Source organism: Doryrhamphus excisus, linkage group LG7 (assembly GCF_037039965.1).
Source record: "Doryrhamphus excisus strain RoL-2023G ecotype Guam linkage group LG7, RoL_Dexc_Guam_v1.1, whole genome shotgun sequence".
In the NCBI taxonomy this organism is placed as follows: Eukaryota; Metazoa; Chordata; class Actinopteri; order Syngnathiformes; family Syngnathidae; genus Doryrhamphus; species Doryrhamphus excisus.
In genome coordinates, this window is record NC_136363.1 from 6,987,640 (window position 1) to 6,999,753 (window position 12,114).

General features: G+C 39.1%; 2 protein-coding genes across 2 annotated transcripts; one reads left to right on the forward strand and one right to left on the reverse strand.

The window, feature by feature from the left end:
* Positions 1-7,350: 7,350 nt before the first annotated feature.
* Positions 7,351-8,978, reverse strand: tfpi2 (tissue factor pathway inhibitor 2). Its single transcript, XM_058047843.2, has 5 exons — positions 8,815-8,978; positions 8,544-8,714; positions 7,949-8,128; positions 7,678-7,851; positions 7,351-7,594 (listed from the first exon to the last, which is right to left on the reverse strand). The coding sequence occupies exons 1-5, from the start codon at positions 8,885-8,887 to the stop codon at positions 7,521-7,523; spliced, it is 672 nt and encodes a 223-aa protein (XP_057903826.1). The 5' UTR covers positions 8,888-8,978; the 3' UTR covers positions 7,351-7,520.
* Positions 8,979-10,485: 1,507 nt separating this feature from the next.
* Positions 10,486-11,306, forward strand: gngt1 (guanine nucleotide binding protein (G protein), gamma transducing activity polypeptide 1). The gene is made up of 3 exons (XM_058047860.2): positions 10,486-10,552; positions 10,741-10,839; positions 10,933-11,306. Exons 2-3 carry the CDS (start codon positions 10,744-10,746, stop codon positions 11,056-11,058), a joined length of 222 nt encoding a protein of 73 aa, XP_057903843.2. The 5' UTR covers positions 10,486-10,552; positions 10,741-10,743; the 3' UTR covers positions 11,059-11,306.
* Positions 11,307-12,114: the final 808 nt, after the last annotated feature.

The following is a 12,114-nucleotide window of genomic DNA, read 5'->3' on the forward strand; positions in this document are numbered from 1 at the left end:
CTGTGTGGAGTTTGCATGTTCTCCCCGTGCATGCGTGGGTTTTCTCCGGGTACTCCGGTTTCCTCCCACATTCCAAAAACATGCTAGGTTAATTAGCGACTCCAAATTGTCCATAGGTATGAATGTGAGTGTGAATGGTTGTTTGTCTATATGTGCCCTGTGATTGGCCGGCGACCAGTCCAGAGTGTACCCCGCCTCTCCCTCCCTGAAGACGGCTGGGATAGGCTCCAGCACCCCCGCAACCCTCGTGAGGAAAAGCGGTAGAAAATGAATGAATGAATGAAAGTTGTGCTTGAAAGTTTTTTTGTTGGGAACTGATATTTTGCTGAAACTTACCTATGTTTGAGTGCTGATTACTAAAGAACAGAAAAGGGTAGGTTTTCTCTGATGAAAGATGAGAGTCGAATCTTTATTTCGCTATATGCCATGTCTATGTAGCCCAACAGCACAATATTCTGTGTGCTTTGAAAACCAGTCAAAATCATCAAAATGGTCGATATTGAGAGGGACGGGTTTGAAAAATGGCTGGGATTGAACGAGTTAATAGTATTTCTCATTTTTTTTAAATCCTGTTTGCCAGTTTACCAGTGCCATTACGCTACCGGGTATTGATACTGTTGTCTTCCAAACCAGAAAGTAGCTCATTAACATAGCTATTTAATATAATATACATAATCTATTTTTTCCCTTTTGTAAGAGGCTCAACCTTGCTACTCTAGTTGTTGCTGTTTCTGAAACAAACCTGCAATAAAGTCATTCAGATCACGCAATGCCATTATCTCATTAGCTATGCCTCCTGGCACACCCCCACTTGGATTAGTCACATTTGCTGCCAATAGTAGTCAAAACCCCTCATTACGACTCGTTGTTGGAATGATGGAGGGTGGATCAATGAGGGGAAAACTGCGCTTTTCTGTGAGACGGTCTTTTGATGATGCAGAAGAAAAGGCGGCACTGTCAGTGTTTCTTTCTGGCACGAAGAAGTGACATTTTATTTTTGTCTTGGAGATGCTGCAATCCGACAAACGGCAGATGAGGCGTGAATGATCATTCAGTGATGAAAAGATGCCCGTGCGCAAGAATAAAGATAGCAGAGCTGCATGAATGAACTTTCCATCGCTGCCATATGTTCTCAGGCTGTTTATTCAGTCAGAAACAATCAGGGTGTACATATTAAAAAAAAAGACTCCGCAGTCTCTCCAGCCATTCTAAAGTCTGATTAGGCAACCCCACCACGTGCATTTGTGCCTGTTGATTTCTATGTCTAGTTCTAATCTGCCTTTTTTTTTTGCTAAATACCGGGATGGTGTCCGTGTCCTAGTATAATCACATCAGTTGCTGTCAGACACTTTCAGAATTCACAAAAAAAGTCAAGTTTGTTTCTGTGGGTTTTTCTGTTCTTGCTGTAAGCTATTTACAAAAGACAATCCTGGCTGAGCTTGGAGAAAATATGCAGAAAAGCTACTGCATATTTCCACGGTACACATGAAACTGCAAAATTTGAAGCAATGTGCAAAGGAACGACTCTATGTTGTAAACACAGCATGTCTTCACTTCATTTTCTCCAATCACCGCAGACATCAACATGAGAAGTATCCACCAATATTACTCACCATGAAAGAAGTTGATCAGGGGTTACCATGGCAATGACAGAGAGCTTCTATTTTTTCCTATTAGTGTAAAAGCCAAAGTACCATCACTGTAACACACTTCAACATTCATTCATTCATTCATTTTCTACCGCTTTTTCCTCACAAGGGTTGCGGGGGTGCTGGAGCCTATCCCAGCTGTCTTTGGGCGAGAGGCGGGGTACACCCTGGACTGGTCGCCAGCCAATCACAGGGCACATATAGTCAAACAACCATTCACACTCACATTCATACCTATGGACAATTTGGAGTCGTCAATTAACCTAGCATGTTTTTGGAATGTGGGAGGAAACACACAGAATATTGTGCTCTTTGGCTATATAGACATGGTATACAGCAAATGAAAAATTAGACTCTATTCTTTCATCAGAGAAAACCTACCCTTTTCTGTTCAGCACTAGAACATAGGTAAGTTTCAGCAAAATATCAGTTCCCAACAAAAAACCTTTCAAGCACAACTTTCATTCATTCATTTTCTACCGCTTACCCCTCAGGGTCACGGGGGTGCTGGAGCCTATCCCAGCTGTCTGCGGGTGAGAGACGGGGTACACCCCAGCCAATCACAGGGCACATATAGACAAACAACTATTCACACTCACATTCATACCTATGGACAATTAGGACCTAGCATGTTTTTGGAATGTGGGAGGAAACCGGAGTACCCGGAGAAAACCCACGCATGCACGGGGAGAACATGCAAACTCCACACAGAGATGGCCGAAGGTGGAATTGAACACTGTTCTCTTAGCTGTGAGGTCTGCGCACTAACCACTCGTCCGCCGTGCCGCCCACTCTTCAACATCCTTCTGTTAATGTCAGATTATCATTATCAACAGTCATGTGACTTCTTTTGCTTTGGCAAATAAATACAGTAAAGTCTCGTTATATCGATATCGGTTAAAACGAATTACTACTTATTACGATACTATTTTCATTTCCCGGCAAATTTCTAGTCTTTTATGATATAATTAGCTCCGTTAGTACGATACACGGTTATTATGATAATCCGGTTACTAGGATGCCCTTTTCATCTCCCGCCAGCCAATTTGCTCTGCTTATATCGATACAAAAGCAGCTTAAATCAATCTTTGCTTAAGGATTTCAATACCAAAAAAGAAGACGGCGAACGGCTGCTTCCAGTCAACTTTATTTTTCACACTTCCAGCACCAGAGTGCAGCACACACAGCAGAAAACACCCGTCCCTTGCGCCTACCCCTCCGGGTGGCAACACCTTCCCTATCGATAGTTCCGGGGTGAATTATGTCCCGGTAACCGGTAATCACTACAGCGTAAGTTTATTTTTATTTACTGTAGTACAAAATTTATTGTAGTACAAAAGCATGCTAGATACGCAATCCATGAACTCAAGGAGAAAATTACATGCCATATCAAAGATCCGCCCACTTTTAATGCAGTTCGGCGCAGGATCGGATATATGGATAGTCCGGTTATATCGGTATTTTTTCCGACTCCCGAGAATATCGATATAACGAGACTTTACTGTAGTAGCAAAATGCTCCAACCTCACATTAACATGGAGCAAATGCCTTCATATTTCTGACAGCACATCATGGAGAGTTAAGTGATTGCTGCTAAACTGTGCTGTCAAATAACTGTGGATGCATGCTGTCACGAGAGTGCCGCATCCCCGCTGCTTCTCGCCACGCAAAACCAGATAAGAGCTGAAACATTTAGCAACTGTAGCAGCAGGCATGACAAAAGAACAATTCTTCACACTGTTCATCTCATTCTCCTGTGCTGTCATCTTCTGGGAGTATATAGTATCTATTACTGCAGCAGTTTTTTGTGTGCAGGACATATGCATCAATTTCTCATTTCACGGCATACCTTGTGGTCTACCAATATGTATTTTTACGCTGAGTGATCTGCTGAGGTGTGTAGCAGGCATGTGCATGTATTTATTTTGCAATCAGTCAGTCTGCAACAACAAAGGAGAGTGTCAGCAAGGATCTTGTGGAATGAACTGTACTGGAGGCAAGGCACGGTGTAATTAAATTAGATTTTAAGGAGGCCACAAGTGTGTCTTTTGGGGAGTTCAATAACTATTATATAGAAAGCGCACTTCAGCACAATTCTCTTAAAATCCCGTTAGTGTGTTTTTCTATTTAAATATACAGCAGATGGCTAGTTGAAGAGCAGCACATACAGTACTTATATCACCAGACACATCAATCAATAGCATTTTGATAGGATTTTATTTACCCAGAGGAGGGTGATGGATGCTGGGAAAAGTCTGCTACCTTATTGGGGCACACATGTCTGCTCCAGGACTGGACTTATTACTGATGTTTTGTGTTTTTTTTCTCTGGAGGCTGATATTTTCCAAAACATTTGACTAACCCTCTGCTAATGTCAGCTTAAAATGAAGCGATCCACTATCCTAAATATCAACATCCACTATGTGGGGGGGGATAGTGGGCGGATCTTCATTCTTTGGTTTGGGGTGCTCTCATAGTGATATAATATCCACCCACAATAGCAACAATTGGGACATCCGTTGGCTGCGGTGCTGAATCAGCACCTGAGTGGCTTCTCTTGTGTAGAGTACTAAATAACAGTAGGCTGGTAAAATGTATTATTGACAGTTGCATGTCCATTCCATCTCTTTATTGCATATTTGCATAATTGCATATTTCAACTTTGCATACAATATTTGCAATCACATTTATACTCTGACTGCATAATATTTATACAGCAGTATTAATACATAAAGCATGTAATTATAGTAATAATATACTGTCTGAAATTTGTATCCTAATAAGAAATTGCAACAATTGGTTGTTGATGATAAAACAAAGAAAGGCGGTGATTTAAAATACTCATTTAAAAACATTATCCACATACATCAAAATACAACAACCAATACAATACAACAAAATACAATGCAAACAAACAACCCAGATTAGGCACAGCAAGTGAAGACTGGGGGCTGGAGCTGGTCATGGATTTGAGCACAGACCTAAAACCTTGCTTTTTAATGCACAACACTAGACACACACACTAACTAAAAAGCACGTCTAAAAACCTCAGGTAGGGTTTAACAAGAAGATACTGATGTTTGGGTTGGTCACCTGTCCAGACACAGTCTCAAGTGCTTGTTTTTTTTTAATGCACAAGATTAGACACATGCAATCCAGAAAATGATATGTAAATGTTACAAAAAAGTGGACTAATAAATTGACAATAAAAGCACAAATACTGCGGATTTCAGAAAACAACAGATGGAATGATACAGCACTCTACAAGAAGCAATGAAGTCTGTAAAATTAAATAATAATTTGAAAAAATCCAAAAATTGCTAACTATAATGATGATTATAATGATAAAAATTATAACAATAATGATAATAACAATAATAATATTACAATGATAATAACGGGAAAACAAGACAGTGGCATGAACTTGATTATATCTTGCAAAAAGGGCAAAGCTGAATACATATGTAAATAATGGAAAGTTATATTTTGATTGATGTAAGAAATGCACTGGAATGTTTCATTAAAAAAATAAAAGAAAATAAAAAAAATAATTTAAAATCTGTAATTAATTTGGTAATTAATGTAAAATTTCAATCAAAACTAATGGAAAGATACTGTATGACATTGAATTAATTTCATAATATGTTTTGAGTGCCACCAGGGGGCGTCCGAGAGTCCAGTGGTGTCATATTTAGTGTTAAATTGGCAGACGTTTTTCTTTAAGCTCATACGCTCGATAGGAGATAATAAATGGTTAGGCAAATTTTCAAAATCAATACTACACATGCAATTCATCTTAGTTTAAACGTGAAAAATGTTCCCCAGGCTGGTGTCTATGAATCAATCCTAAATGAGAGCAAAGCTTTCCAAAGCCTAATGTAGTGTAGCTAATAAAATAACCCAGTGGTATCGATTCATCACAACATCATGGATCTTTTGTAGCTAGTATCATATTTTGACTTTTACGTTGAATACAAACGTCCAAACTTAACGTGGCTGATTTACCCTAAACCTAATAACTGGTTGGGCAACCCTTAGCAGTAACAACTGCAATCAAGCGTAGCAATGAGTCTCTTACAGCGCTGTGGAGGTCTAGTCGTCTTTGCAGAATTGTTGTCATTCAGTCACAATGAAGGGTTTTCCAGCATGAAGCGCCTTTTTTAAGGTCATGGTACAGCATCTCAGTAGGATTCAGATCAGGATTTCATGACTAGGCCACTCCAAAGTCTTCATTTAGTTTTTTCTTCAAAGATTCAGAGGTGGACTTGCTGGTGTGTTTTGGATCATTGTTCTGCCGCAGAACCTAAGTCGGTTTCAGTTTGATGGCCTGATTTTTTTGGTAGACGTCAGAATTCATGGTTCCATTTATGACAGCAGGTCTTCCAGGTCCTGAAGCGTTAATGTTGGTTAATGTTGGTTGCCCTGTTACAAGCTTCACATCTGTTCCATGTTTTGGGCATCTTTGGAGTCCAAATTGTTTGAGGCTTCTTAGTTTTCATCAGTTTTGCGTTGAACTACTAAAGAAAAAAGTTTCAAAAGTTGCAGTATTATAAGTGAAAACAAAATAAAGTCGTAATTTTTGGAAAATGAAGTTGTGAAAAAGTTATAATTCAACATGAATCAAGTGAAATTATTATGTGAATATGGCAAAAATTACGACAAGATAGAAAGTTTAAATTTAAAAAATAATAACGAAAAACAGCTGCAATTTTATAAGAATAAAGTCAAAATTTTAAGAGAAAAAAAAGTTGAGTTTAGGGTTCAACTCGTAATATGAAATATTGATATTGAAATATTAATGAAAAAGATGCATTTTCTTTTTAAGTCGTAATGGTATGAGAAAGAAAACCACATAAATTTGTAATTTTTACTAAATCAGGTTAAAAAAAGTTAATATGGAAATAACGTAAAATGATTATGGAAATAAAGTCATAATATTACAAAAAGAACAATTGGAAAAATTAAGAGGAAGGTTGAAATACGGTATTTGCAAAAAACGAGAAAAAAAGCAACGACCGAGATGTAGTTTTTTCTTGAAATATATCTACATAACTTCTGAGCATATCTACATGTGTTGCTTTGCAAAATATCAAACTGGCCCTGAAACCAACTATCAGCTATATATATGACGAGAAAGTACAAACAGGAAGGACATGTTTTCCTCATACTGCAATCTCCTCATGTGATGAGTTCCACATGATGCATGTTATTTAGAAGCTCCTTGCCCCGTATTGTTATCTGTGGAAATAACTTAGCATTGTTTCTTAGCGTCAGGAGAGCGGCATATTGCTATTTATACCCAGTAGCGTGAGGGAGGAGTTTCCTTTCCTATCTTCCATAAATATTTGTACTTTTGATAAAATCTCACAGTGCTACAGCCTTAATCTGTGGGAATACCTTGGTCCTTTTTTAAATGTGGTTTCTGATGCAGAGAAGGTCAAACTGTCAAATGCAAAATGTTGCAAAAAGTCTGTGCAGGACAACTGTACAAATAATAGCGATTGCTTCCTTTCATAATTCCTGACTATGCTTGGGTGACTAACTTCCTTCGAAAGTGTCAGCGCTGGTGAGAAACAGCCAAATGGAGATATAGATTTTATCTGCTGCACTGTGTCTTAAAAGTAATAAAGAATTCAGCCCATCGGGGCATTCAAATATTAGATTTGGCAGGAATTTGAAAAAAGAGAAAAAAAAAACAATATACAAAGCAATGAAAATATACTTTATATATTGATATAAAAATGTGCTTAAAGGAGTCACAGTCAAATAAAATACACATAATACATATTTACAGTATAAAAATGCAACACAACATGTGCAGTCGTCATTGAAATTAGTGTATAAAAAAATAATAAAAGTTTGATTTTCTGTTTATGCCTGCAAAATAGTGATCCGGTTCCGTCTCAAGCGACGGATTTTTCCTTGTCCGGTCTTCTTTTTCCCTCCTGAAACAAAACAAAGTGTATTAAAATACATTAGTAGTCATGATTAAATAGATGTTGCTCCTTTTTCTCATATAATCTCACACCTTTAACACACACGTCCATGCAACTGTGCCTCGAGACAAAGTTGTTGCTGCTCCCCCCGCAGCCTGAGTACATAAACTCCTCACACATCTTAGTGGCGGTGTTGTAGTAGTATCGCGGTATGGAGGCGGAACATTTGCCTTTGTCCAGAGGGCCCAGGCACAGCACAGGCATGGCTGTCAAAACAACACACAATCACATTGTCAACATGTACATCCTCATCTATTTCCTCCCAATCACCGTAGAGAACATGGGTCGGTCGTTTTCACTCACTTTTTTGCGGACTGCAGTACTCCGTGCAGGAGGTCAGATCCGAGAAGCGGTTGGCGTTGCCATTGCAGCCTCCGTAGTAAAAAAGCTCGCACTGCATGGTGGTCATGTTGAAGAAATAGCGCCTAAAAAGTGCCCTGCAGGGCCCCTCCTCCATTGGAAACCTACACATCTGAGGAATCTCTGGTTGGGAGGAGACACACACGAGATTGGATGAAGTTTAGAGTGGTCAGAACATTAGGTACAACTGCACCGAGGATCACATAAAGGTCAAATATATGGTTAGAATATAGTCAGGAGATCGTAACAATCTGGTGTTTGTGCATCTGTGTGAGGAGTGTATCAAATATTCAGCCTTTATGCTTAATAATTTACCCATAAAATCAACAATTAACTTTTTTAGTGTGGTTGTAGTAATAGTAAATAACCCAAGAGAATTCTAATATTTGACTTCCTGTCATAAACTTAATGAACATTTTGTTAAATACCAGAGATAACAAAATATCTGTATTGCACATATACAATATCTAATAAAGTGGCCCTTTACATTGCAATGGTGAACTTTCTCAGGTGCTCTTGATGCTAAACGTAAACTCACTTGGTATCCTAAAACATGTTTTCTGGCACTCCTGATAAGTCTTGAAGTTATTGGCATTCCCTTGGCACCCTCCGTAGTAGAAAACCTCACACTTTTGCGTGATGGTGTTGTAGTAATAACGTTGAATGTCAGCTCTGCAAGGTCCTTCATCCACTTGGAGGAGACACACACCTGAAATAAGCACACACACACACACACACACTTAAATCCAAATAAGCACTAGAGCGCAAAAGTGCACAAATACGCTCCCTATGAAATCACTTGATGTTACCTTTAGGTGGGACTGCCAGAACTGTGTAAAAAGAGGACAAAAATGCAAATAAAGCCAATAAGTCGAACTCCATTGTGCACGTTTTTAGCTTCCAGTGTGTTCTGCTCCTCCAAGCCAACGCCTGTTTTATAGTGGTGTGTTTCCTACAGAGGGGGGAAGCTCAGGGGCGGAGATGCAGTAGTGACTCAGTCTAATAACACTAGAATGCACTGCAAGCCCTGCAGCTGAATTACTCCCGTGAGAAACTCATCAGTGACATCACTTTGATGTTGCAATAATTACGAAAACCACTTCAGTGACTAAATGTGCGTTAACATAAAAAGACGGAAGCAACTTTCTCTTCCAGGGAACTGACAATTCAAATCATATCCTCTGGATCGTGTGAAAAAATATAAATCTAAAAGTGTTTGGAGACCCAAGAAATTCATTCATTCATTTTCTGGAGCCTATCCCAGCTGTATTCGGGCATGAGGCGGGGTACACCCTGGACTGGTGGCCAGCCAATCACAGGGCGCATATAGACAAACAACCATTCACACTCACATTCATACCTATGGACAATTTGGAGTCGCCAATTAACCTAGCATGTTTTTGGAATGTGGGAGGAAGCCGGAGTACCCGGAGAAAACCTGCACATGCACGGGGAGAACATGGAATTGAACCCTCCTATTCTCCTAGCTGTGAGGTCTGTGCACTAACCACTAGACCGCCATGCCGCCCACCCAATAAACTAATTAGCAAAAAATTAATATTATCTGGAAGGTCTGGGTTCTGGCGCAGAGTAGAGATATTAGTAGAGATAATATGAAAATATAGACCCGAGTTCGCATGTTCTCCCCGTGCATGCGTGGGTCCGGGTACTCCGGTTTCCTCCCACATTCCAAAAACATGCTAGGTTAATTGGCGACTCCAAATTGTCCATAGGTATGAATGTGAGAATGATGTTTGTCTATATGTGCCTTGCGATTGGCTGGCGCCCGTTCCATGGTGTACCCTGCCCTAAGTCTGCTGGGGTAGGCTCCAGCATACCCCTGGCATAGAGAATGGATAGATGTATTAGAAGGCGAATGCAAGCCAAGGCAAATTTTTTTGCAAAAATGTCGGTTGTTAACCAAAAAATACGCTAACCAGGGGCGGACTTTAACCGAGGTACTGCCATACTGTTAACACTGTTGCTATTAGCCTTTTTTCACTGATTGGTTGGAAGATGCATCTTCTGGCACGGTCTGTAAAGGCTGCTTGGATGGGTTTGGTTGGTTTCAAACACCAACCCTTTGTAGAAAGTCCAGGATGGGACTTTAGTCTTTCTTATTGTAGGTGACATTGGGATTGAGTGACATGAAAGACAATGATGCATCTCAACCTTGACAGAAGGTTAAATACCGATTAACCCTCTTATCATCATGACCTCTTCATAAAATGACACACCAGCTGCAACTCATATGTAAATATTACAAATATGAAGTTATGCCAACGTCCTATCAAGAATAAAACATATAAAAAAGTCTCAGCCTTCACAAATAATTCCAAGAAAACTTCCCAAATAAACCTGCGTTGATTCACTCTCCTGCCAGAAGCATCCTTTAAGATCCTGGTGCGTTCCCACAAGGGGTCTTGTTTAAATCAGATTAGGAGATTAGGATCATTTATGCAGATTACTTTATAACCCAGATTTAGTCGGGGATCGGGATTCTCCTGCAGGACCGCCGGAGTGAAAGACAGCTACCTGCGAGCCATCGTGAGTAACACTCTAGTCATTTATTATATTTTTATTATTTATTTTTTATTTTACATTTATATGTATTTTTATTTATATTATATTTTATATTATATTTTATTTTTATTATTATGATTATTGCTATTTTATTCACCATTTTGTGCTTGTTGTCGCCGTCGTTTCATGTCCTGCACTGATTGTTCTTCTAGACAATGCCGGTCATAAATGTAGAAGACCTGACAGACAAAGACAAGGCTCTGATGGAAGTAAACCAACTCAAAACCGAAGTGAAACTTCAGAGGTGGTTGGTACGTCCTTTTTTTTTCCCCACCCCCAGTGTTCTGATCATTATGATTAGATGAAATAAGTTGGTGTATCACATGCCGCTGTGTTCCCTGTAGACATCTAAATGCTGCGAGGAGCTCAAGGACTACATTCAGGCCGGAGTGGATGAGGACACTCTTGTCAAAGGCATTTCAGAGGAGAAGAACCCCTTCAAGGAGAAAGGTGGCTGCGTCCTTTGCTAGACTGAACATGAAGAGTTCTTCACATCTCACATTAGCACCCCAAGGACGTTCTTCCTGCTTTCTTAAAATGGACACGAAGAACAAATAATTGTCCAACTACATTTTCCATCTTTTAGCCTGATTTATACCCTTTGAATTGTGTTTACGTCTATTTTGCAAGGGTTATACATATGTATTGCTTTCCATCTAAACAGAAAGGTCAGTCACACAAATGTCACCTCTTATTAAATGTGCTTGTTTATACCTCAGCCTGACTCTTTCAGTCATTCTGAATGAATGAAGCAAATACAGTGCATCAAAATGACACAATGGGCAGTACGGGTGGTACGATCCGATATCACGTTGTGCACAATTTCCTTTTTGCACTTGAGGTTCTATGTAGAGCTTTAAAGCAATAAAGTGTTCATCAGTTGATCCAATGTGTATGACCACAGCCTTTAAAAAGCATGCATTTTAATCTGGATTATTATTAATTAAGATTAAGACATGCCTTCATTCGTCCCTCAGTGGGGAAATTTGTATTGCACAGCAGCAAGAGTACAGAGTCAGTTAAGCAGTACAAAATACACAATATAGAAAAATAAACAATATAAACAACCCAAGTTTTTCCCAGAGTTATATACAATACAGTAGTAGATAATATGAAACGAGATGAGATATATGACCAGTCTATACACTGGCATCCTGTTAGAGAGATAATATGAGGCATTATGGAAATACTTCACATAGAACTTAGTATATTGCATTTAGAGCCCTTAATATTGCACATGGAGGTTGATATTATTTAGATATTGTACAGTGAATGGGGTCTGGAGTAACCATACTGACTATAAAAGCAAGTATTACACAGATGTGCATAGTGGTGTAGAAGTCTATTGGGAGCAGCGCTGGTTGTACAGCCTGTATTTCAGGCTGTAATTAGGGCCTGTATTTCAGTTACTGATATGATTTTATGATCATGTTTATAATAATAAAACAGGACAAAGATTTTAAGCAAACAGTATAATTATTCTAAAATTATTTTCTTGTTTTACGTTTAAAATTGAGCAAAACAAA

Coding starts and splice junctions, on each gene's coding strand:
- tfpi2 (XM_058047843.2), bottom strand. CDS start 8,887: ATGGAGTTCGACTTATTGGCTTTATTTGCATTTTTGTCCTCTTTTTAC. Junction 8,715..8,814: donor TCTGGCAGTCCCACCTAAAG/GTAACATCAAGT, acceptor TGCTTATTTCAG/GTGTGTGTCTCCTCCAAGTG. Junction 8,129..8,543: donor AACATGTTTTAGGATACCAA/GTGAGTTTACGT, acceptor CCTCCCAACCAG/AGATTCCTCAGATGTGTAGG.
- gngt1 (XM_058047860.2), top strand. CDS start 10,744: ATGCCGGTCATAAATGTAGAAGACCTGACAGACAAAGACAAGGCTCTG. Junction 10,840..10,932: donor TGAAACTTCAGAGGTGGTTG/GTACGTCCTTTT, acceptor TGTTCCCTGTAG/ACATCTAAATGCTGCGAGGA.